Source organism: Anarhichas minor, unplaced genomic scaffold (assembly GCF_050575085.1).
Source record: "Anarhichas minor isolate MPS153535 unplaced genomic scaffold, ASM5057508v1 ptg000010l, whole genome shotgun sequence".
NCBI classification, from domain to species: domain Eukaryota; kingdom Metazoa; phylum Chordata; class Actinopteri; order Perciformes; family Anarhichadidae; genus Anarhichas; species Anarhichas minor.
Window position 1 is genome coordinate 12,136,205 of NW_027466456.1, and position 24,456 is coordinate 12,160,660.

Sequence of the window (24,456 nt, forward strand, 5' to 3'; positions counted from 1 at the left end):
AACAATAATCAGAGCAATGATCTCTGCAACCACAAGGGGGCATCAAAGCCGTCAAATTGAAAGCCTTCCAGCTCCCAAATGTCCATTTAAACATGCTTGCTTTATTAGATGGGTGAAAATGTCATCCATCTGAATGATCCTTCCACTTAACGTCCTTATTTTGAAGTAAGAGCTATTCAAATGTGTTCAGCAAAATGCTTCTGCCAAATATTTTTGCTCTTGATTATTGTATTCAACTGGGTAAATTAAATGTTTTGTTTTTTTACTGATGCTCTGTGGTAAAACCAAAGACAGTTAAAGTTCATAACTAAATAATTCACTGTTTTTGACATTACTATCCAAAAGGTTTTGAGGGGATTCTGGAGCCTAAAATGGTTGGATATATTTCGACGGGGTCCAGCTGTAATAAATAAATATATAAATGGATAATTAAGTCGTTTAGCGTTTCAGTATCATACAGCTGGAGGTATGGTTTATCGTATGTAGCAGAATTTTAAAAAGCATCTATAAAACCAAAAACGGAAAATCTTCCTCTGCAGTGATCAACGTGGTGCTGCTATTGCGTTTCTTGTCTGCAGGTGACGCTCAGGTGTCACATACATTCTAGGTTGTGTATTGTCCTAAATATAGTCTTTCAGGTATCATTTTCAGATGCTGTATGTTGTTGTACATTCGTCTTATTCACCCCAACCATGCTTCCAAACTGTGACTTTTGCCATGTATTGTTGCTATAACTGAAACCACATGTACCCCTATGTCGGCGGCACAAAACCTGGCAAGCCGTCATCCGGGCAACAATCCCCACACACAGATCTCTGAGACGTCATTGGTCACATTCCTGATTGCGTGAACGAACACGGAAGTGAGGCGTCTCTGTGATGTGATGTTATCAAAATGATCGGAGAGCTGTTGATATTCGGGTATTTTTTCCGGTTTCTGACATGTTTCGCTGACATATACATTTGTATTTAATAGAACATGTGTGTGTTATTTTGCAATGAGTTGCTGGTTCGATGGCGGTGTATCAAGCTAGCTAAATAACAAGCTAGCTCTGTGCTAATGCCAGCTCACCAGCTAGCATTAGCTCAGATAACACTATTAACTTTACCTATCAACACACAGTTTGTCTCTCTGTGCTCTCTAGGACCTTACTGGTGAATGCAGGGGCTGTGCTGAACTTCAAGCTGTGAGTATCAACGTTGCGGTCACACAGTTTAAAACCTCACACCAGAGCTACAAAGCTAAATTAACAAAGCAACCAGTTGAAGTTTAACTGTGGGTGTTTTGCAGCAAAAGGAAGGAGTCTCAAGGATTTGGAGATGAGTCCAGATCACAAACAACAGGTGTGTATATGTGTGTGTTGGAGAGAGAGGTCACAAAAAGGTGTGTGCCAGGTAAATGCAGTTCTCAAAGCTCAGCCATGAACATCTGTCTTTTAGGTGACAACATCAGAGAGTTTCTGCTCAGCCTGCGATACTTTCGGATCTTCATCGCTCTATGGAACATCTTCATGATGTTCTGCATGGTCCTGTGAGTAATCGACTTACTGTAGACATGTAACGGTTGGTTGTGATAGTGAACAGGCTGCAATGTGGTTGATGAAGTTGTTTCTTATCTAACTAGCTGATCGTCTTCACTCCTGACAGGTTGTTTGGGTCTTGATCAACATTTGTGGCGACTGGACTTCCATCAGGATGCTGATTTTCCAAGGTGGATTCTATAAACTTCTCCTTAATCTGAGTTTGCTGTTCTTTTGGCCCTTTTAACTGTAATTAGGCTACATTTTCTTTACAACCCTAAATCTTAAATCTGCTTCTGGCTGTACAGGAATTCATGAATCGCTGTATTTATTTTGTCTTAAAAAGTTGTTACATTTGTACTTTGATCAAGCTGTATAACTGCACCAGCACCCGTTGCTTTCGCTGGATATGTATTGTCATGTTCCCCTGAGCTTCTTTATAGAACATGAGCTTTTTTCTCCAGCCTGCCAGTTTGCTTTTAAAAGAAACAGCAGGGTTGAAAATGATGGATAACCTTCACTGACAGGATGAAACATGTTTTTATGTTTGTTACCGGTGTGTCATCATTAAGGGTCCCGCAGTAAGCAAACTATTCAAATCTGGTGGAGAATCTTGTGAATTACCAAGATCATCTTGCTTAATCATCCCTGTGTCTCTTTTACTTGCACAGCTGTCACAATTCAGATGAATTCACTGTTATCACTTAATGAACTCTACATCTCCTCTGTACAAACATCAACACATTTACTCACCAGCTGTTATGTTCTAGTGTAGTGTTGGTCGATACTGAATATGTTAATGCAGACTTTAAAAAAAAGAAGACTTTTCCTTTATTCTGGTGCACGTGCTGTAAGTAAATGTATATGCCCTACAATGTAAATGTGTCCTTATTCTTAACTATACAAATACACAGTTTTCTTATCCAATGTCTGTTAATTGACTTGTATGGATGTGCTTGTCTATTGTCAGAAGGGATGCATGATCCAATTCTGACCTCATTACACCTAAAGTACAGTTTTTTGTCAGTCATAAATTGATAATACTTTATATATACTACATACCAATTATATACAGTATGTACTGTACACTTATTACACTATAGAGTTTGGGGCAGTTGATATACAAAAAAATGTACAATTTGCTGTCAAATATATTTTATATTAAAATTCAAACTGCTACTTTAGAATGTCAATGACCATTAAATGTAACAAATATAAGCAAAATGGTTATTGTCTCTTCATAGCAAACAGGTCCTGGGTTAGAAGCCATTGTCTGTTGGAATGTGATGTAATGGATGGAAATGAATGAATGTTAAGTTGTGTGTGTGGCCTCGGACCAGTTGGGAACCATTTCTCGAGAGATATATTTCTCCACTCACTCTTCGAGGGTCGCAAACACTCTTTTATTGTGGTGTCGGATCAAAACACTAGAAAAAAATATATATATTTTTTCAAATCCCAACGAGGCAACAGTGCCATCAAGTGACAATTACAGAAAAGAGATATACACATTGGTGTATATATGTGTGTGTGTGTGTGTGTGTGTGTGTGTATATATATATATATATATATATATATATATATATATATATAAGAAATAAGGTTTTGCCAGCTTTTATTTTTTTTAATAAGGGTGAGATGGTTGCAAAGTAATATTAATTTATTTCTATTTTTAATTTACATTTATAGAAGAGGAATTTTGCTATCATTATCTTAGCTAGAAATCAAATATATCTTTATAGGAAAGATTTTGCATAATATTTTGTTATAACTATTTTATATTTGCACGTTAAAAATATCATTTTGAAACCTTTGACGGAAAAATGTTATGATATGAAACGTAGGAATTAATTAAAAACAAAACACAAAGACCCTTTGTCGTGTAGAGTACACTGTTTAATTTAACGCGACATCTTTCTCGTGGGGGTCTCTCACAGAACGGATCGGATGTGAACAATTGGTTACGTAAAATTCTCCCATCATGCACTGCGCGCGCTCTTCACAAAAAGCCCCATGAGAAGACCTGAGAGGAGCAGGCTACCAGCCGAGGGGGGTAGCCGATACCCGGAGAGGTTGCTCGCTGCTCGTCGTCCGAATTATTAAATCGTGACGGCAGCGAATGAAAACAAAAAATAAAAAGCATCATAAAACATGGTGCTCGCTCCCAGAGAAGGTCTTCCGTTGGGCCTGTGAGTGTCGGCAGGTTCTCCACCGCCGCCTCTTCGGGGGATTCTGCTGTCTTGAGTCCGTCCTGACCCGCGACACCGCAGGGCGATGACAGCGGCTACAGCCACTCCGCAGGTGATGAGAGACCGGCTACTGCAGGCCATCGACGGCCAGAGCAATGTGAGTATAACCGCTAGTTTCCAGAGGACAGACTGGGCGCAGAGAGGCAGACAAACAAGGCCAAGCCGACTCTGGGTTGACAAAGTGGGGGCAGGCAGTGAATGGCGAGTTATAGTATGTTCCTGCTAATTAGCCGGCTAACATCACTAGTTGGCTAAAGTAACTAATGCTGGGCATTCCAGCGCCTGGCTGTCTGACTCCTGCTGGCTAATGTTGATGTAGCCACGTTAGCTTAAGAAGACTGGGTACTTGCTAAACTGAGCTACCAGGTAGGAAGTGTAACGGTACACCCAGAGGTTCTGCCCTTTAGTGACAGAGACGTTGATTAATTGGGGCTTCAGGATGATCTTCACATAGATTACATTATCACCTATCCTCTTCTCTATCATACAGTTGATTAGATTATGATGACATGTTACAGCACTTTTAAGTTGTGCAGTTCTATTATACCTCTGCCAGACAAAGAAAGATGCTGTTAAAAAAACTACGGCTATCTTATAAGCTTGACTAACTAAAGCTAGAGATGGTAGTTGCTGATTTGGAGACATTCAAGCATGGTCTTTTGTAGTATAATGTATACTGCACTGCTGTGTTCAAAGGTTTAAGCACTTAATGAGCTGAGGTTTGCCTCTAGATATCCTCTGCATGATTACATACAGATGTTGAGGGGGGGCTGATATGACATCCTCTATCGTGAAGTCTATTCATAATCTCACAGGAATGTGTTTTTGGGCCAATCCAGCTAATTAAATGTACTTCATATAACATTAAAGTCCAGCAGAAATCCTAAAAACAAATCCAGTATCCAGTCCTCATTGATTAACCACATTGCCTGCAATGGTCCGTCACTATCGGAGATATTAAAGGGGTCACTACCACAGTAAAGCACTTCTATCTTCTTGTGGGATAAAATGGTGAATTTGCATGCAATCTCAGTTTGTCATATTGAGCCTGAAACCAGTAGAAGTACTCTTGACATACAGGTGCACATCTGAAAGTCTATTCAAATCAAGCCTCGAACCTTCCAACAGCCTTTCTCTCTCTCTCTCTGGAGAACTTTGGCTAGTTGGGCCTGTGAGGTTATGAATCACACATTGCAACATCTGCATAGAAACAACTGTGCGTGGGTGCTGACAATAATTTGATGTCTCAGTATTGTAATATATAAATGTATGCATCTTTTCAGCAGATATGCAACATGGTGGTAGTTATGGAGGTGATCTCCTTTTTGGAGAAATATCCGATCACCAAAGAGGCACTGGAGGTGGGTTACATTCACACTTGCAGTACGTGAAAACAAAACTACATGCAGTTAAATCCTGCATGGTCATAGTTGCTTTTTAACACCAATCTTATCTCCTTAAAGGAAACCCGTCTTGGCAAGCTCATCAACGATGTACGAAAGAAAACCAAGAATGAGGACCTGGCAAAAAGGGCCAAGAAGCTCCTGCGAAACTGGCAGAAGCTAATTGAGCCCGGAAAGGGTGAGGCGTTGTCCAAAGGACACAGCGGCGCATCGTGGTCTTCCAATGGTGGTGCTCATCCCTGCATCTCCACTACAGCGGCCACCACACCATCAGGTAAAACGGGTCCAGAGTTGAAGAACAGAAACGACTTCAACAACTGTTACTCCCCGAGGGTGGAGAAACCGAGCAACAGGAAACGTAAGGGTGACCAGAAGGAAGAACAGCTCTTGCCAGCCAAGATATCCAAAACGACTCTTAATGATAAAATTCACAACTCCAAACAGCTGCCGACCAATGGGATTGGGGGTAGCTCTGAAATTTTGACAGATACTCGTGCGCATCAGTCTTTGGACAGGGAGATTTCTGAGCCTTTGGACAATGAAAGGCTAAATAAAATCCCAGTCAATGCTGTAAAACCTCATCCAAGTGCCCCGGGATACATCAAGCCTCCGAGCACTTCTTCTTTGCTAAAAGCATCAGTTTTGCAGCAACAAGCCAGACAGGAGAAAGCTTTCTCTGGGGCCCAGTGTCGACCCAGAAGCCCACGCTGTTCCTTGCAAAGTCCTCAACCTCCAAAGCAGGAAGCTGGTGTCAAACAGACTGCAGCACAGGCACAGGGTCTTTCTAGCCCCACTGTGAGGCCTGGGCCTGTGGACACCTCTGGGCCGGAGCCTTCCACTCAGCCTTTCACCGGTTGTGTTCAGGGTTTGCACACACCCGGTTCAGATTTGGATTCTCAAAGCAGGCCTCCGACTACGTCTCTTCTCAAGTCTTGTGCCTCCTCCTGCAGTGACGTGCTTAGTTTGGAAGATGATGGTGCAGTTATCAATACGGAGAAAAGGAAAAGACAGAAATACAGGCCTAAGGACCATGTGATCAATTTAGATGGACAGACCGTAGAGGATGGCACTAAACCTGTCAGGTTAAAAGACAGGAGACTGACATTTGACCCTGTAACAGGACAGATAAAATCCTCCTTTAATAAGGAGTCGTGCCAGGAGGGGGGGGTCAGCCTGGACCACAGACCTGAGCCTCAGTGGTCGGAGCAGCCAAAGCAGACTCCACCAGTCCCTCCCAGTCCCTTCCAGCAGACGGACTGGAAAGAGCTGTCGAGGAGCGAAATCATCCAGTCGTACCTCAGCCAGCAAAGCAACGTGCTGACGTCGTCGGGCGCACACACCCCCGGTGCACACTTTTTCATGACCGAGTTCTTGAAAAAAGAGGAGCCCCGAAGTACAGATGTCAAGAAAACACATGTGCTGGCACCAGAGCTCCCAGCCAGGGATTTACCGGGGGTCAGCAGAGAGGTCATCAGCGAGGACCTGAACAGATTACACAAGCAGCACTGGTCCGGGGTCAACGGCTGCTATGACACAAAGGGTGCTTGGTATGACTGGACGGAGTGCATCTCTTTAGACCTGCACGCAGACGAGAGCAGGTTAAACATACTGCCGTACGTCTGTCTGGATTGAAACGGAGGTAGGGTTGTGAGCTGCCTTCATCGTATCGCGGAGCAACTCTGCGTGTGTGTGAAGGCACTTTTATTTCAGTGTACGCTGCTGTTTTGCACCGTTGGTGAAAGTGGAATCGGTGTGCCGTCTGCTTGGGTGTGTGTGTGTGGAGCATGGGGGGGGGGGGGGGGTTTGATCAGTGTTTTTAGGAGTTTTTGAACATTGTGTTAGGACAGCACGAAGAACTGAGGCTATGCATTATCTGAACATTTAGCTGTATCTGTTCAGTAATTGTACAGAATGAGTTCCCAATACTGGCCATTCTTTGTATGGGGAGAGGACAACGCATTAAACTGCACAGCTACATTTTATTCTTGTTATCTACATGCCACGTACATTTAGTCCATAGTGCAGTATTATTTCTTTTGACTTTAAGATAAATTTGTAGTTAAAGTTTAAAAGAAAATGGGACTCGATCAACTCAATCACCTTTCAATAGAGAGTAGTAAGTAACATAATTGGAGCAGTCTGCCAATGATGTTTTTGTTATGCTGACTCGTGCATCTTGAAGGCTATTGAGCGATTTGAAGCTGAAATGAATGCTATCTTCAAGTAGCTATCATCGGTACCATTGGTACTAACAACTATCTACTGCTGTGCAAAACTTTTATCTTTAGAACAGATGTTTACCCATTGCAAAACTGTCTCGTGCAGCCACTTTCAGCTGAAAAGTAAACTGACAAGTCAGCTTTAAAACATTTGAATATTGTTCTTGTGTTGTTGGGTTTGAATGCTGTTCGATAAAGTAAACTGCCAGATGTGACTGTGCAGTTTGGGGTGAGGGAAAGAGGCTGGTATGGGGGTTGAAAAATGCATGTTGCTGATAAAGAAATGTGGCTGTCATGTATGATATTTATTTCTATTTTAATTTTAAGATTTATATACATGTTCAGGCTACACAAACATTTTTGTTAGATGGTTTTGTTCAGAATTGGTTCAGTGATGCAGCAGTGACAGTCCAACACAGGAAACTCTCCAAAATGACACATTCTGATAATGTGAACTCTATTTTATACTTGCCTTTTCCCTTTACTGTGTATTTAGGCTATAAAATATGAATTGAAATGGCAGAGCGGTTAATACTACTAGCTTGCATCTTTGTACTGTCAGGACGAACTGAGAAATAAATTGACATGCTGGATAAAGTACTTAATATCATTCCTGTAGATATTGTTTGCCTTATGGAAACCTGTGTTTTCCCTAAAGACGGAGCCTTAGTGAATGTACAGAAATTAGCCTTTTGTGTTCCATCGAATGCAGAAGAGGACATATTTGCTACTTAGTCCTTTAAGTGGACATGTTGATATGTGTTAATAAAAAAAACTGAAGAAATTGTGATTGTTTTCTTTGTACTTGTCTATTGCTTACTTTTTGCGATTACTTTTATTTTTTTTTTTAACCTAACTGGCAAATTAATTTCCACAGTGCAGAATCTGCATGCACATCACTCTTTTTGGCAACAACATTCCTATGCTCATGAGAAAAAGGGCATTCTGAAAAGAAATACTGGAATTAAAAAAAAATACAAGAAGCTTACGTTTCACAATGTCATGGTTATGTATAGTTATTATTAGCTATTTCACAATGTCTTTCATTTTGAACACTTTCATGTTCAGGGATTGGGTCATCACTTCTCAAGCATTTCCAAGTGTTTTGTTTTAAATGCATTTGTTTTTATTTGTTATTTTAATTTATATTTTAATGGTTGATTATATAATTCAAACGCCAAGATCTACCATTTTGAATGCAGCCCACAGCAGATAAATTCAATAAACGCACGTCAGAATATATTCTTTTATTCTGAAACGTGTCACCGGAAGCTGAGCGTACCCTTCATTGTTGGTAGTCGCGCGGCGCCTCCCTCCCCCAATGAGCCAGACACGCACATCGCCGGTGACTCGTCACTCCGCGCTGGAAGATGGCTGCGGCGGACCGGCCCCCTGTTAAGGAAGGGTTCCGGATAGTGTTCCTGTGTGTGGGCTGGTACACAGTCAGCTCGGGGGGCAACATCGTCAACAAAATCATCCTCAATGGATTCCCGTACCCGGTCACGGTCTCCCTGTTTCACATCATCTCTATCGTCGTCTTCCTGCCGCCGTTGTTGCGGGCATGGGGAGTCCCCAAAACAGAACTGCCGAGCAAGTACTACCAGTGGTACATTCTGCCTTTGGCTTTCGGGAAATACTTTGCATCTGTGTCGGCACACTTCAGCATATGGAAAGTACCGGTTTCATACGCGCACACCGGTGAGTACTGGCCGTTTGACTTCATATGATGTGATAACGTGAGGCCACCTGGGTGACTTGATGATGTGTCCGTACCGTCAGCTGATGTTAGCTTCGCAGCTAGCGCCGGACAACTACACCAACGTTTAACTAGCTCGTGGGCCCCGCGGTGGTGTGGCGTGGTGGAGGTCGTGAACAGACAGGCTTTCGTGAAGTTAATGGAGTCACCGTGGGTCCTCTAACTACTAATTGGTCAGCTTTAGGCTCCATTTAAGCATTAATAACTAGCTGCTTTTAGCTAGCTAGCCAACTTAATTAGGGCTGACACACTAGCTACGTCAGGGGGAGGGTTCAGCACTGAACCTGCACCAAATAAATAATAGTAATAAATAAATAAATGAATAAAAAACGTTCTGTTAAAATGCCAATATACAGTAACAGTATATTCTATATCCAATATATATATATATATACATATATATATATATATATATATATATATAACTTTTCCCAGTTGTGCAGCCAAAAAAGACAAAATTGTTTTTTTTAAATAAATCTATTCTGCAGCACTTAATAGGCTATAAATAAAGTGCTTTCCTCCTTTATGCAATTATTAGTAGTGCTGGGCAACGATTACAATTTTTAATCGCGATTAATCGCATGAATTGTTCCAATCGCGATTGATTGGAAAGCATTGTTATGGCAAAGTTCAATAATGAATTCAAAAGTAGTGTATTGTGCACTTTTATTTTAAAAGTACTGCTATATGAACAAAAGGGCAACAACATTTGGTTTGCAAACACTTTAAACAAATCAGGTGCTTTTTAACAGCAGTATTCCCTTTACACAGTAGCGATCATAGTTCTTGCACTATCTGTGCTCAGTGTGTGACTTTATGTGAAACGTTCCACTGCTGTGCAACAGGAATAAAATGTTTCAGCATGTTTCATCTAAATGTCTGTTTTGTGTCTTCATGACAGTCGGAGCATGTGAATGCAGCTCTACTGTTCATCAATATAATGCTGTAACTCCGAGGTAATGATGGTTACCCAGCGATCAAAGAATAAAGACACGTTACGCACAATTTAGGTGTATTTTCCCTTTAACTCACGAGATGCAGCATGTTTTATGCTTAATGTGAATATAATTCATACTTTGTTGGCATCTTATTCTGAAAACCGGATGTTCGTCTGAAGAAACCGGATGTTGTCTCACGTTAATCTTTCCGATAACTTTCAAAATCCTTCGCTCGCTCCCGATCTGTGCCCTTTGAATGCGTTTACCGTGAATTTCAGCATATAGGTGCACTAAAATGTAAGTGTCTGCTGAGTTGACCACGGAGATCTGAGTGTCTGCTGACTTTACCGCAGCGATGTCCAGTAGTCTCCATTCCTCCACCGCTGCCAGTGAGCAACAGACTTTCAAAATAAAAAAAACGCGCTATAAAATAATTGTCGGCGTTAATTAATTAATGCGTTAACGCGATAATAACGCGTTAACTTGCCCAGCACTAATAATAATACGAATGAGTTTGCAAATATATTGTGCAAAATTATTTTTTCTAACAGGCAATTAAAATTAACAAAATATTGGTGTGGACAATTGTGTCTTTCCCAAACTTTGGTCGTGACTAGTCCCTATGGACCATATGCAAACCTACGCCCTTGCATGTCAATACGATCCGAGTCCGTCTTAACTGGTTTTAGCAGCTAAAACGACTCAAGTGAAAACATTCCATCAATTCCCACCTGTACGTTGACCTTGACAATGTGAAATGTACAATGCATTTTTAGTTGAAACTATTTCGAGAGGTGTTGATTCAACTTGATGAATATTTTGGTTGGTGCTGTTGAGCTGTGTTGTGTTATAGTGAGAGGTGTTTCTCATATGAAGTGTACCCTCATGGTAAGAATGAGCTGACAGGAATAAAGAGTGGTCCAGGAGTGACTCCTAAAACCCAGAAATTAGTGAGCATTATTGTCACAAAGTCAATGTTTTTTTTAAGAGTGGGTTTTGTTCTACGATAAAGCTGTTGCGTGTCTTAAAAAAGGCAGTTGCTGACAGGTGGCTAAATGAGACTACAAAACGTCATCAGGCCTACAAGTCCGCCTTCACAGCCTTGTTGTGTGTACTCAAGCCACAGTAGTGTAGTTGCATTTACGCTTCAATATTTATCAATGTGGTTTTTAATTATGAAGATAATCTTGCTGCCCAAAACATGTAAGTATCATAAACTTGTGTTTGCCTCAGAGCTTATTTTCTGCAATATTCCAAAATCCAGAGGAGAAATCCCACTGGTGTGGTGTTGAGGAAACCAGTGCGAGGCTCACTTCAGCGGTCGTCCCACAGAAATGCATCATCCCTCATCTCGCCTATTTGAAACACCACCAATGTCATAAAGTTCAGCAGCACCATGACACAACTACAGCCTCATAAATAAACATTACACCCTTCATATTTACTGCATTTGTTTTAGCTAGATGTAGGTAATAAACCGGCATCTAAGTAACTATAACCTATAAATATAATAGTAGTAAGTAGACTTCAGATATAAGTATTTTTCATCTGTTTTGACCTCCGACACTATTTGAGAGTCACAGTTGTAATGTCAATATATCTGTAAACTTTTGAAAGCTGCTTCACTTGTGGATGGCAGTGCTGAATCTAGTTTTGATGTTTTACAGTCTGAAAGTATGTCTTGTTGATCCTTTTTAGTACCTTTTTTTTAAATGATCCGGGTGTCTCCAATCTTGAGTAAAGCTCTGTCATTGTTGTTGGTAACACACACCAGAAACACTCGGTGACGACGTGCAATAGCGTTGTGTTTGACGTCGGAGCATTTCATTCTCCAAACTTATTTACTCTAGTGCTCTCTACCTGCTGCTGCTGAATGGCATTACAAACTGATTCTTATGGTTCTTTTGTTCTTTCCTCACACAGTCAAAGCTACAATGCCAATATGGGTGGTGCTGTTATCAAGAATCATCATGAAGGAGAAGCAAACCACAAAGGTGAGTCAGTCCGACGGCAAACGAGGCACAAGGCCCGCTCTGTTCCAGCCTCAGGCCGCGTGTCAGCGGTGGTGATGTGGCACAGTGCTGCGCCTCGTGTTACATATTAGTCCCTGAAGTTGGTCAGATGTTATTTTTTGGGGGGGGTTGGAGGTCAGGTCTTATTTTCACAAGTCATCCATATTCACCTGTTAAATCCCCAAATTCACTCACTACTTTTCATACTATAGGAGCCAACTGGGTTTGTGTTGCTACTTGTCTGTCTCTGGTATGCTGTGTGCTGCTGGTGGAAAGGCTGCACGTGGTTCAACATTTCCAGTGCAGAGTTAAATAGAGTTAAATAGAGTAAAATAGAGTAAAATGAGAACTAGATTTTCTGGCTCAGAGCTGTCATTCATTTATTAGAAGACAAATCACCTGTAAGGTGCGTACACTCATTGTTAGATTTAGATTATTTAGATTCCTAAGATGACGCCGTAAGAGGAAGGTGACTTGCTAGTGTAAAGTTTGAAGTGATTTCTTTTAGGTTTTGGGCTATTTATTAGGGTCATTTTTTACATTTTTCTTATGTTAATGCATTGATTGCAATCTCTTTGTTTTTCTTTAATGTATATTTTTAATTCTTTATTTTGTTATGATACGTTATGTCTTTTATTACTATTTTTTCTTTCTTTCTTGGTTCCTCCCAAAAAAGTGAAAAGCATTTCACAAAGTTGTACAACAGGAGTGACGATAAACATGAGAGGGATTTATACTTGGTCGATCAACTTGAGTCGATGTAATTAAGTTTATCAAGAGTTATGTTAATCAGAATCAGCTTCATGTATGCGTAAAAGGAATTTGTCTATTGCTGCTTAATGAGGGCAACGTTTGACATCTCTGGAATAAAGCTACATCTTACAGTCTAGGTTTGCTAAATGTGAATGAGGAAACCTGCTGAGTCTCACATCAGCTCGTCATGTTTACCGTACAGTTCAGTGTTCAGACAGGCCGGGTTCACAGGCCGGAACGTAGGTGTTGATGACGCGCGTGTGTGCGTGTGTGTGTGAAGAGATCTTGTTTGAGGAGCAGCAGGCCGCGCTCTGCTGTGCTGAAGAACCTTCAGACCACTGACTACTACTTTGTAAAAAAACATTTCAGTTGAGTGTTTGTACTGGACTCGGCTTTGTTAAATGACAGATGTTCAAACATCATAAAGTGTATAAAATATACTCAGCAGCCACATGACAGCGTAAAAAACAAGCATCATAAAAGAGTTTATGGTAGACCTGTTGTATTGGATTGCGTTAGAGTGCACAAGTGTACCTAATAAAGTGGACACTAGATTTTCTAAAGAACAGAGTACACAGGACTAAAGAGCAGGTTTTTCTCAGTGTCACATGTGTGGTTGGTTTGAGGAGAGGAGAGTGGGTGAGTGAGTGGATGCATAAGTGGGTTTTATAATAACTGCATGTCTCATTTATCATGATCCAACATTTTCAAAATGCAAATAAGACCTGTGAGGTGTGTGTGTGTGGTCTCGGATAGAGGGGATCGTATTTCCACTTTTCTTCAGGAGGTTAAAATGAGGCTGTGCTTTGAATTTAAGGCTCAGGGGAATGTTGGAAATACAGTTTCTATGCAGAAAACCAGAGGTACTGTGAAAATGATTTGTTGGTGTTCAAATAATCTAACTTTTATTTTCTCACTGATTCGAGGAGGGGTGCTACTAACAATTACCTTGATTGGGAAACAATCCCTGATTTTTCAAACGATGTTTTGATATAAACTGTAAAGTGTTGTTTCTCTTGGTTTCCGCTGACTCTGCCCTCCGTCTCTGTGGTCCTCGTCGTAGGTTTACGTGTCGCTCATCCCCATCATTGGAGGAGTGCTGCTGGCCACAGCCACTGAGCTGTCCTTTGATGTTTCCGGACTCATCAGTGCTCTGGCTGCCACGCTCTGCTTCTCTCTGCAGAACATCTTCTCCAAGAAGGTAACTCGTTGTCGGGCCGGTGTGTGTGTGTGTGTGTGTGTGTGTGTGTGTGTGCCACATGATGAGGGGAGGAGGGTAAATGAAACATGATTACTTCTTGGTGGTTTGTTGTGAAACGCCTGAAACTGACGTCCTGGTTTGTGAAGTTGTGTGTGACTGTTTTAAAAGGGAAGTGGCAGGAGGAGCAACTCGATTCCACATGTGACCACTAACTATCATCCTAAAAGTGTTGCTCTTTAGATTATGACCGTATGTGTCCGGTTGCTGCATTTTACTGACCCTTGCGTAAATCTTCCTTCTGACTCGGTGATCGTTTTCTTTTTATAACATCAAAGTGAAATAGCAAAATCACGTTGATTAAGGTCATAGTGGAGGAACAGGAAGTATCGTAACAATAAAAGCCCCAAATCTATACATCTTCATCTCCTTCGCTAGAGCAGTTGTTTATTTTTCTACCACATTGTTCTGAACTGATCCTTCCTCTCTATAGGTGCTGCGCGACACAAATATCCACCACTTGAGGCTGCTCAACATCCTGGGCTTTAATGCTGTTATCTTCATGGTGCCCACCTGGGTTCTGGTGGATCTCTCAGTGTTTCTTGTTAACGGAGATCTGGTGAGTAGCGGTACCGTCTTTCTCGTGACATTGACACCGCCTGTTGCGGTGGTGGGAGCTTGTTTCATGGCCCTGAACGTAGCCTGACCCTCGCGGCTTTCCTTACAGGCAGACGTCTCCGGATGGACGGGTACGTTTGTCCTCCTGCTCATCAGTGGCTTCTGCAACTTCGCTCAGAACGTCATCGCCTTCAGCGTGCTGAACATCGTCAGCCCGCTCAGCTACGCCGTCGCCAACGCCACCAAGAGGATCATGGTCATTAGCATCTCGCTGCTGATGCTGCGCAACCCGGTCTCCCTCACAAACGTCATGGGCATGATGACGGCCATTGTCGGGGTCTTCCTCTACAACAAGGTGAGTCAGCCTCTGACCACTTGGAACTAGGAAAGAGGAGAGGCAGAAGTTAAAGGAGACGAGAATAATTTATCTTCTGTTATTCCCTTTTGACTGAAAACTCTTCATCAGCCATCTCCACCATTGTACGTGTGACAAACTAATATCAGTAGATGATGTTGTAGACATTTATGGAGGTTATTCTGCAGTTTACAGTTATTCTTGCTGCCTTGGCCTTACTTTGTGGTAACTTTGCATAATAATGCATTCTTTTCCAGAGCAACCAGCCGCCACTTTGTGCTCTTTATGTTCACTGCACTTTAGTCCATTCACGCTTGTTCTTTCTTAAACTGACTTTCGCTCTCCGTCCAACTGAAATGTAAAACGTGAAGTTACGCTTCCTCTTGGAGAAACATTTGACCCACCCAAACTATTTATGATCCACGGTGCAGTGCCAGAGAACCAAAAACACCCTGTCATTTAATATCCATTTGCCCTTCTCTCCCTCTGCCAACAGGCCAAGTATGACGATAACAAAGAGAAGAAGAAGCTGCCGAGCACCAATCAGGACCTGGTCTCCTTTGACAACCCGGCGCTGGAGAAGGTCCAGGCCAACGGGTCAGTGCCTTTCACCCACGGCTCAGAGCAGCAGCACAACGTGCTGACCGACCACTTCCAGTACAGCCGGCAGGCCTACACGACAAACTACAACAGCAACCACCAGTACGTGGTGTGAAGGGAGGAGTCTGTCCTCGATCTGAGGGGCTGTCACAGACATTACTGTGTAGCCCCCCCCCCCCCCCCCCCCAGCAGCGGGACACAGCCCGGCTCCAAACACGAGACTGAAGGCAAGTGCTGTTTGTTGTGGATAGGAAGAATGAGATGGCCAGTGACGTGACCTCTCCCACACTCCTCCGTTTCTAAACTTCACTTTCTGACAGCATCGCTGTGTGTCCTCGTTTATTTATTAGTTTGGTACCGCCTGTATGTGATGGTCCGAGAGGAAACGCAACTTAAATCCCCTGTTTCCAGACAGTTTGGTGACAGATTCAGCCATGTTCTCCACACACACACACACACACACAGAAATGTGTCACAGCAGCTGGACATGCAGAAGGTAGTGATGAATGATTTGCACCGTACTGTCTGGAAATGTTTTGTTTTCACAACCAGACATCATTTTGGATTTTGGGTTATTTTGTATACTTTCAGAGAAAAGGTTCTCGGCTGCAATTATGAAATGTGAGCGCTAACTTGCACCGAAACAACAGTCATGTTACATTCTGTTCCAAACAAATCTCAGTGGAGGGTCTTGGCATACGTCATTTTTCTACATGAGGCACCTGTAATGATGTGAGGAGAAACGATGTTTGAGTCGTTGTCCTCAGTGGATAAACCGTGTTGCAGATGGGACTTCAGCAGACGCTCACTTAAGAAATTGTAGATTTGGCCTGATGACATAATAATAAACTAAGTAGGCGTTTTTCACCGTGCTAGCACCGTGGCTCCATGAATGGCAATGTCCACCACCAGATATTCATGGTCCCCAGATGATAAATCACTCTGACTTCTCTTCTGGTGCCACCAAGAGGTTGATATTTGTGGTTTTAAGTGAAATACTGTTTAAACCTTTGGATGAATTGTTCCAGCGCCACCAGCAGGTCAAAGTGTGTCCAACACTTGTGTCCATAACTGAGTTCCTGCATAACTAATGACAGTTCCCATCAGCCTCAGCTGTACTTTGTGTTTACTGCTAATGCTAGCATACTAGCATGCTAATCTAACATGGTGAATATACATGGTAAATATCAGCATGTTAGCATTGTCATTGTGAGCATGATAGCATGGCAACAGTAGCATTTAGACTGCACTCACTTTCCAACGTCCCTCAAAGTTACAAGTGCCTGATGAACAAAAATGCCCAAAATCCCAACATCGCGTCCACAAGAAGCTGATGCTCGAGTACTTGTTGCACAAGTTAACATTCAGTCACACTTGTCAGCAAGTGTTTTTAACTGCCATCTTTTCATCACACACACACATACTCGGCCTCCATGTCTTTGAACTAAGATACACTTTCAGAGTGAGACCAGTTCTTCACCCAGAACTGTCAATGACCTCACATCTGTCCTTCTCCCCAACGTAACTATTCAGTTCACCGTTTGTTATCATGGAGCATTAATGTAAAAGTTACATTTTTTGATTTACCAAAACAAAGTGTCCCGTCAGTATGCATAGCATACTGTAGGAATTCTCATGTTTCATCTTTCTTAGGGACTCTAACCATGTACAAATGTAATAGAGATGTTAAAATTCATAGTTTTGAGATGAACCATTTTCTAAATTGATTTTTTGGTATTTATTGATTTGCGAAGCTTCTCGGGCAGAGTGAGATTTTCTCTTCTGGTTTACTTTTTCAGCCTGAACCAAAGCTGCGTGTTTTAGTTTTTTTAAACAGAGGCCTGGTTCCAGTTTGCACATCTTCAAACCACAACATTTGTTCTGCAGATTGTCTGTCAAGTGACTTTAAAGTCACGGTGTTTTACTTTAACGGGACAGATTCATGCATGGAATCACAGGTTTGCTTTTGCAATTAAAGATTCAACTGTAATTGAAAAAGGTTGATCATCACTATTGTTTTCTGTCTGCAAAACTGCTAACTAATCATTTATTATTGAAAAACCTTTTTACAGCTTGAAGAACTATTTAATTTACGAAACATCAGTCACTTGCTCTTATTGTAGGACCTCTGCAGGCTGAGCGTCTCACTGCAACAATAGAAGGTTATTTCTTTTCTTTTGGTGATTCAAATGTCTCGGCATTAAAAATCAACGTATTATTTCTGCTCATTTATTTTGTAAGGACAATGCTCGTTAATTAAATCTTTGTAAAAGTGCCAGTTGTAGCCTGTGAGCTTGTTTTTCCCTGCTAGATGTGTGTGAGGGGACGGTGCGGTTATTAATCTTTTTATGGTGCGCTGCGTTTGTCTTCTCTGACAAATTACAAACACTGTCACATTATTTAGTCTGGAGGAATACGAGCTCTGTGGGGTCGGTGCGCTCTGGTGTTCCCAGAGACCAACTAGTATCGGTAATAATTCTTCTTTTATTTATACATAACAGTGCTGAGGTGGTTTGTAGTTGACATTGCTCGTAGGTTCTTGGGAACCCCGTAGATGTCTCTCTGATTGTTTGGTTTTACAGCCGCACATATCCAGTATCGTTAAATGTGAATGCTCTCATCAACGCTCTTCAAGCTCGTGTTTACAGCACCGTCCCAGACGGATGCACCGACGGATGCAGTGGCTGCAGGACAAAGTGAAAGCGTTTAACGGCTGTAGCACCAGATTATTATTATTATTATTATTATTATTATTATAAGGAGACGGTGAAGACCAAAACAGAGCTTAAAGAAGAGTGGGTATCATTCGTCAAGCAACCAGAAACCTTTTAGATGTTTATTTCACTGTAATATCCTAGTTTTTACTACTATGTGGAGAATCAGATGTCTGAAAATACTACCATATGAGTACTTGTTCTAAAATATTACCAGACAATAAGCGATCATGACTTCAATGCTAAATCATGTACATTTACGGACCCTTTTTCAAAGGGCTTTGCTCTTGAAAGAGGTGGATCATTGATGACTTAGAAAGCTGATTGTTGCCAAACTATTTTTGTAAATGTCAAAAGAGGGAAATCTGCTTCTTTTTAATCATCATGAATGTTTTTACAAACAGTCTAAATTAGCTTGTCAATGACTTATTTCAGTACAAAAAGCCTTTTACGACTAAAATAAAAATGGAGACTTCGCCTGCATATCAGATTCAATAAATCCGGTTGAAGACTCATCGTGCCCCCCCCTGCGGGATTAGATCGTTTCACGTGAATATCTGAGGAAAACACTTCAAATCTAAACTAATCAACGGCTGAGAAATGTGATTACATTTTATACGGCAGTGTGACATCGACGCGCAACATCCCAAAATGACTATTCAACAAATATACAACACAATCCTTTCATTCAAGAATGTAGTATTCACATCCAACCTGCAGAAACGAAAACAGTGCAAGTCACACTTGAACCCTTTGTGGTTGATCTCACTGTCTGCTGCTGCAGCCAATGTTTTTAGACTCTCTTGGATTTCTTCATGTGTTTTCTTCCTCATGTTGCCAAAAGCAGTGTGCAAAAAGTCTAAACTCTTACAGGATGGGGGGGGGGGGGGGCTTGTTTGCAGGTGGGCAAGATGTTAAAATTCACAAACTACAACATGTAGGACACGTAGTTCATGAATTTCCTTCTGATTTAGACAAACATATCTGTTTGTTTCTGTACAGTGAGCTAACTGTGTTTGCTCTCTCCTGTAAAGCTTTCAACTGGGATGTAAATGTTGAGGAATGGAGAAAGGGGAGCTTACTTTGTAAAACTTGTAAAATTATTATTTTGTGCATCTGCAGTTGATCTCGAGGCAGACTTTTTACTTAACCGATGTTCATAGATTTTTATTTATGTCAAGGTACATAAATGTTGTACAGAAGTGCAGCTTTGCACAGTCTTGTCTGCTTATGTTTAGTAAACGGTATTTTTAAATGTGGGGGGGGGGGGAATAAATGCATTATGAAATACTGAACAAAGTGAATATCTTCTTTAATGTATACGTATTTATGCTTTGTGCTTTTTATTGACATTTGAATGCATTAATTGTGTTTTCAGCCATATTGCAGTGTCATATTTTGTGTGATTTATGGAAGCAGGTGTTAAATGTGGGACCTTTTTTAGGTTTCAGGTTCAACGAACAAGAAACAGTGTGCTGTCTTCTGAATGGCATCAAGGAACCAAAGCTATATATTCCAGTTTAAACTGGTTTATCTCAAGTTTAAAACATCTGACGGTCACTTAACTGGTCAGGACACGTAGGATAAATATGTGGAGGCAACTGTCTTCACCTGGAACGTATAACTTTTAAATAGGGTTTGTGTACATACTCGAGAGCCTAGATATTTTTCCCAGGAGCTGAAGAAGGCTTAATGATAGCTAAACATGAAAGATGAAATTCTTATTATTGTTTGAACACAGACGACTTGTTTTTGAGTTGTGTCTGCCCCCTAGTGGCCATAAATCATTTAATGCAGTATCAATTTCAGCTTCCTCAACATCAGCAGTGAGGCATTTCAAACTAAATGTGAGCACTTTTTCAAGAGTGAATAAAGTAGCGCCTTCTCATTCTAGTCTTTTATCAACAGAGCCGGTCAGTGCTGTGCATTCTGTCCTTAAACCGTTCAGGGAAAGAAACAAACCTGCCAAAGGTTCTGGGGAGACATTTTGAACAAGATCCTGCAGATGGAGCTCAGTCGTCATCCCTGTCACGATGTTACAGTTACCAGTATGTTGCCTCCCTCCTTCGCTGAAACTCCTTGAACCACACTCTTCCCAGTGTAAGACGTGCACATGTAAGTTCAGCACCGATATGGTCGAAGTCTAGGAAACCAAAAAGAATAGTTGATGGCCAATTGAGTGTGTGACTGACTTCTTACATGCTGTTTTTTTAATATGTTCCTCGACAGAAACTGAATCTGACCTGAAAAAACTGAAAGCTGCTGACCCCATGCACTGCTGGATAAACTTACAGAGTTGAATATTTCAACGTGAAATGCAACATGAGATCCATTCAAGTCTAAACCAGTAGAGACAAAAGACACCAAGGCTCAAGCTAGGGTCTTTAATAGGCTCCAAATGACCCTACCTCTAGGCCTACATGACAAAACATCTAGTAAAACCTTATGATATCCATGCACTGTTATATGAATACATGACTTTTCGCACTGGATCTTCCAAGAGTCTCTGGTCAATTGAACCTCCAGATGAAATGAGCTGTATATTCCTGTAGCATCACACTGATTAAGGTGTGATGAAGCCAGAGCCCCAATTGTATGAGGCGAAGCTGGAAGACGGTGAAAGGCACAACACAAAGGCTGGACCGTGTCTTATTGTTGCACTTCGGTAATAACATCCAAGTCACATAGTTTATTCTGTCCTGCATCACTGCAGGAGACGTCTATAGATGCAGATCAGCAGTCTACTTTTATTAAATAAATAATCTCTCAGTAACCCTGAGGGTCCTGTCCAGCTGCGGGTCGGCAGAGACGTCAGTCTTTCCATCCCACTGACGACAGCTCTGAGACAAAGTCCCCGCATCGAGCTGCTCAGCAGCCTGAGAGAGCACCAGACATTCATAGGTGTCAACCACGTCTTCGTTGTTTAGGTCGAGCAGAGGCTCTTTGCATTGTGCGGAGTGGAGTTGACGGTGGCAGGCAGCTGAGTCATGATGTTTGCATTGCATATCAGCTTGGTGAACACGTGGCTCTCCCTCATGAGTTCGGGATAAAACAGGTTCCTTTGTGTTTTAGGAGATGAACTTCTGCGAGTGCTTCTACATCGCCTGTATAAACTGAGTAACCGTCGAAACAGTGACCTCCTGAGGAGGATGTAGATCCAGGGGTCCAGGATGGGGTTCACAGCGGCTTTCCGGATGGCAGCCAGGTTAGCAGGGTCATTTTGCGTCATGAAGTGGTTGGCAAACACACGCACCTTTTTAAGAAGAAAAACATGTCACTATAGCAAGTAAGAGTTTTAAAATACTCAACAAATTGTTAAATATCCACTGAAATATTTCCTCTTTGTCATTATTTGTCTGGTTTCCCAACTCAAATCAAGATTATCGTTACTTAATTTCAAGAACTGTTTTAACCCTATAATAATATGTAGACCACATCGTCACTGGTTCCCAAACTGTTTTGCTTTTGCATGCTTAATACATGTGGCCCCTATGTTTAATATGAATAGTATGCATTTAAAATAATTCCATCTAAAAGGGCAACATTGTATTTAATGGAAGGGTTTTTGAGCTACTACTATTCCTCTTCATTTATCAGACCGATGCAGTTACTTTACACATTAAGATTTTGCTTACAAAACATATCATTGATGCATTAGATTAAACTACCCAGGTCTAGCAAAACACTACAATTCTGCCATAATGCATGGGTAACAATAATCAAACAGTCACACTTTTATATTTGTACTTCCACAAGTTCTGCATTACTTTTACTTTTACTTTAGTATTTTTACAGTGAGGTATTGCTACTATTACTTAGCAAAGCATCTGAATACTTCTATCAATAATGAATTTATCATAATGCGAAGACATGGTTAAACCTCCAGGTATAATAGTTAAACTGTGTGTAGGCTATTCCCCTTTGGTTTCGTTTCTTGAAGGACTATTTAAAGCTTTTCTTCAGGTATTTCTGTACCGTAAAGGCAAAGGGGATGGTATGCAACATCAATAATTTGAGTAACAATCGCGCACTGACTCACCGCCAACGGGGCTGAACATGCCATAACCACCACGGAGGTCATCACCAGCACCGCGATCATCTGCGTCTCTGCAGCCGAGGACAGAGCACTCCACCTCTGCCCGACGCTGGCTGTGGTGACGGGCCGCTGCGCGGTCCTCTGCCGCATCAGCAGCAGCGCTCCGCACACCGCCAGGTTCAGCACGATGGTGCCCAGGATGAGCAGCAGGCTGATGACGCCGTACAGGACGGAGTAAGCGGTGGCCACGGGCTCTTCTGGCCTCCATTCGATGAAGCACCACTCGCCACACGGCTGCAGCTCGCTCTTCGACATGCCCATCATCGGCAGGCAGCAGAGGAAGATGTGGCTGATGTAAATGAAGAAAAGGAACTTTTGCGCTAAGCGTCGGTCCACCCGCCACCGCTGGTAGGTGTACGGGCAGCATATAGCCAGGTACCGCTCTGCTGCCATGGCGCATATGATGCTCAGTCCTGTTAACCCGAAAAACAGCAACAAAAAGGAGTCTAACTCGCAGACACGTCCCTTCAGCACTTCATCGTCCAGGTAGTTGGCTATGGTGACCGGACTGGCCAGGCAGGTGCCCAGCAGGTCCGTCACCGCCAGACCGCACACCAGCGTGTAGAAAGCTGAAGATTTCCTCTCCTGTCTTGATACTGAAAGGACGATTATGGCAATTAAATTCCCAATGGCGCCTCCGGCGAACATAAAAATCGGTAAAGCGATTGCGATTGTCACGTTCGCATGTTGATGCTGAACCTGAGTCTCCTTTGTGGAAACAGGTCCGTGCGTAAAGTTCTGGCTCTCCATCGCTTGTTTGTTAATTTGGTCTTTCGTGGATTTGGGAGTGCGCATCTCCTTTAAACAGCTGTAACGGATGATGAGTAGTCAGTGGGAGTATTTTCTCTAGTCTCATCCCCTCTGCTTCCCAGCAATCCAGATGCAGTTAACCAGAGGTCGTTGCGCACAGCTGTGAGCGGAGAGGTGGGCTGTCTCTAAGTGAAACACCCATCATCCTGACGGGATGGATGAGATACACGTTTTTTTTCTCTTTCGTTCCACGCTTCATGTCTCATCCGCCGATGTGGACGTCATTACAGCGTAGTAGTTGTGGCAACCTGTCACGAGGTCAACTTGACTCGCTGGTGAGTAAAGAAAAGAGTAAGGATAGAAGACAGCTGACTTTTTGTCCCCAGGTTAGACATGAGTCATATTTGGATGCAGAAACAGTAACAAAAAAAAAAAAAAAAAATGCAACAGTTTGATCAACTTATATCAGAGAGGTTTGATGGTGACCCTTGAGATAATAAGAGATAAGCAAATCAAATAACAACGAATACGAAAGGGCCAGTTCACCCAAATTACAAATTGATAAATAAATGATACATTTTATTTAGCCACACAGTTTCCATTTGCTCCGGATTTTAGATATAATAATAATATTCCTAGTGAGCAGGGTTATATATTATGGGAAAGAGGATGCCACTTTTGCAAAAAGTCTTTAAATGTCTTTAAATTATTGTTTCAATGCTTTGAACATTGAAGGAGCAGGAATACAATATATATTTAATGTAATTTGGATGAACTGAGTCTTTAATGGACTGCCTGGTGTCCTTTCATGATGTTGATAATGTTGTTTCTGTGTCTTTTAATGGTCAACGTGTTTTTTTTCATCATATTTTTTGAGTTCTGAACACTTTGTTTCATTGAGTGAGGACTGGATGATATGGTTTCTTGCTCAAAAACACTTCAATGGTGTGAATTGGTGCTGTCGGAGCCTCAGAGGTTTTGATTTACTCACAGTAGTTTACGTGCACATGTGGATAAGGTTAGTCATTGCCCTTCAGTCCTCTCTGTTTGGGACAAATCTGGAAGACATTTCTTCCAGCTTTGTCCCAAACAGAGATGACTGTAAATGGTTATGAGGAACAACAGAAGGCTGATGGACATCGAGAACGCACGGGACGTCAATGCACTTAGCTTGCTCTGACTCTCCAGCCATCACATTCATTACAGTGTGACTTATGTTTGCCGTGAGGAGCTGCAGCGACGGTTTCTGTCTGCAGCCGACCTTAAAAGACCGAAC

General features: G+C 41.9%; 4 protein-coding genes across 5 annotated transcripts; 3 read left to right on the forward strand and 1 right to left on the reverse strand.

The window, feature by feature from the left end:
• Nucleotides 1-829: 829 nt before the first annotated feature.
• smim7 (small integral membrane protein 7) lies at nucleotides 830-2,442 on the forward strand. The gene is made up of 5 exons (XM_076088179.1): nucleotides 830-920; nucleotides 1,145-1,186; nucleotides 1,291-1,343; nucleotides 1,440-1,530; nucleotides 1,647-2,442. The coding sequence occupies exons 1-5, from the start codon at nucleotides 895-897 to the stop codon at nucleotides 1,660-1,662; spliced, it is 228 nt and encodes a 75-aa protein (XP_075944294.1). The 5' UTR covers nucleotides 830-894; the 3' UTR covers nucleotides 1,663-2,442.
• A 1,096-nt stretch (nucleotides 2,443-3,538) lies between these two features.
• Nucleotides 3,539-8,174, forward strand: LOC142946716 (mediator of RNA polymerase II transcription subunit 26). Of its 2 annotated transcripts, none has more exons than XM_076088180.1 (3): nucleotides 3,539-3,865; nucleotides 5,052-5,129; nucleotides 5,232-8,174. In XM_076088180.1, exons 1-3 carry the CDS (start codon nucleotides 3,794-3,796, stop codon nucleotides 6,801-6,803), a joined length of 1,722 nt encoding a protein of 573 aa, XP_075944295.1. In that variant the 5' UTR covers nucleotides 3,539-3,793; the 3' UTR covers nucleotides 6,804-8,174. The 2 variants fall into 2 exon arrangements, with proteins under 2 accessions (XP_075944295.1, XP_075944296.1); XM_076088181.1 differs by having other exon boundaries at nucleotides 5,055-5,129.
• A 550-nt stretch (nucleotides 8,175-8,724) lies between these two features.
• Nucleotides 8,725-17,895, forward strand: slc35e1 (solute carrier family 35 member E1). The gene is made up of 6 exons (XM_076088182.1): nucleotides 8,725-9,088; nucleotides 12,008-12,078; nucleotides 13,913-14,050; nucleotides 14,541-14,666; nucleotides 14,775-15,020; nucleotides 15,517-17,895. The coding sequence occupies exons 1-6, from the start codon at nucleotides 8,761-8,763 to the stop codon at nucleotides 15,733-15,735; spliced, it is 1,128 nt and encodes a 375-aa protein (XP_075944297.1). The 5' UTR covers nucleotides 8,725-8,760; the 3' UTR covers nucleotides 15,736-17,895.
• A 3,362-nt stretch (nucleotides 17,896-21,257) lies between these two features.
• Nucleotides 21,258-23,214, reverse strand: LOC142946448 (prostaglandin E2 receptor EP4 subtype-like). Its single transcript, XM_076087729.1, has 2 exons — nucleotides 22,374-23,214; nucleotides 21,258-21,587 (listed from the first exon to the last, which is right to left on the reverse strand). Exons 1-2 carry the CDS (start codon nucleotides 23,178-23,180, stop codon nucleotides 21,258-21,260), a joined length of 1,137 nt encoding a protein of 378 aa, XP_075943844.1. The 5' UTR covers nucleotides 23,181-23,214.
• Between the last annotated feature and the right edge of the window lie 1,242 nt (nucleotides 23,215-24,456).

Excerpts from the sequence above, each read along its gene's own strand:
- LOC142946448 (XM_076087729.1), bottom strand. The coding sequence starts at position 23,180 with ATGGAGAGCCAGAACTTTACGCACGGACCTGTTTCCACAAAGGAGACT. Across the intron at positions 21,588-22,373 it reads CATGTTCAGCCCCGTTGGCG|GTGCGTGTGTTTGCCAACCA; the intron begins GTGAGTCAGTGC and ends CTTCTTAAAAAG.
- LOC142946716 (XM_076088180.1), top strand. The coding sequence starts at position 3,794 with ATGACAGCGGCTACAGCCACTCCGCAGGTGATGAGAGACCGGCTACTG. Across the intron at positions 3,866-5,051 it reads CCATCGACGGCCAGAGCAAT|CAGATATGCAACATGGTGGT; the intron begins GTGAGTATAACC and ends GCATCTTTTCAG. Across the intron at positions 5,130-5,231 it reads TCACCAAAGAGGCACTGGAG|GAAACCCGTCTTGGCAAGCT; the intron begins GTGGGTTACATT and ends ATCTCCTTAAAG.
- smim7 (XM_076088179.1), top strand. The coding sequence starts at position 895 with ATGATCGGAGAGCTGTTGATATTCGG. Across the intron at positions 921-1,144 it reads GGAGAGCTGTTGATATTCGG|GACCTTACTGGTGAATGCAG; the intron begins GTATTTTTTCCG and ends TGTGCTCTCTAG. Across the intron at positions 1,187-1,290 it reads GCTGTGCTGAACTTCAAGCT|CAAAAGGAAGGAGTCTCAAG; the intron begins GTGAGTATCAAC and ends GGTGTTTTGCAG.
- slc35e1 (XM_076088182.1), top strand. The coding sequence starts at position 8,761 with ATGGCTGCGGCGGACCGGCCCCCTGTTAAGGAAGGGTTCCGGATAGTG. Across the intron at positions 12,079-13,912 it reads AGGAGAAGCAAACCACAAAG|GTTTACGTGTCGCTCATCCC; the intron begins GTGAGTCAGTCC and ends TCCTCGTCGTAG. Across the intron at positions 14,051-14,540 it reads AGAACATCTTCTCCAAGAAG|GTGCTGCGCGACACAAATAT; the intron begins GTAACTCGTTGT and ends TCCTCTCTATAG.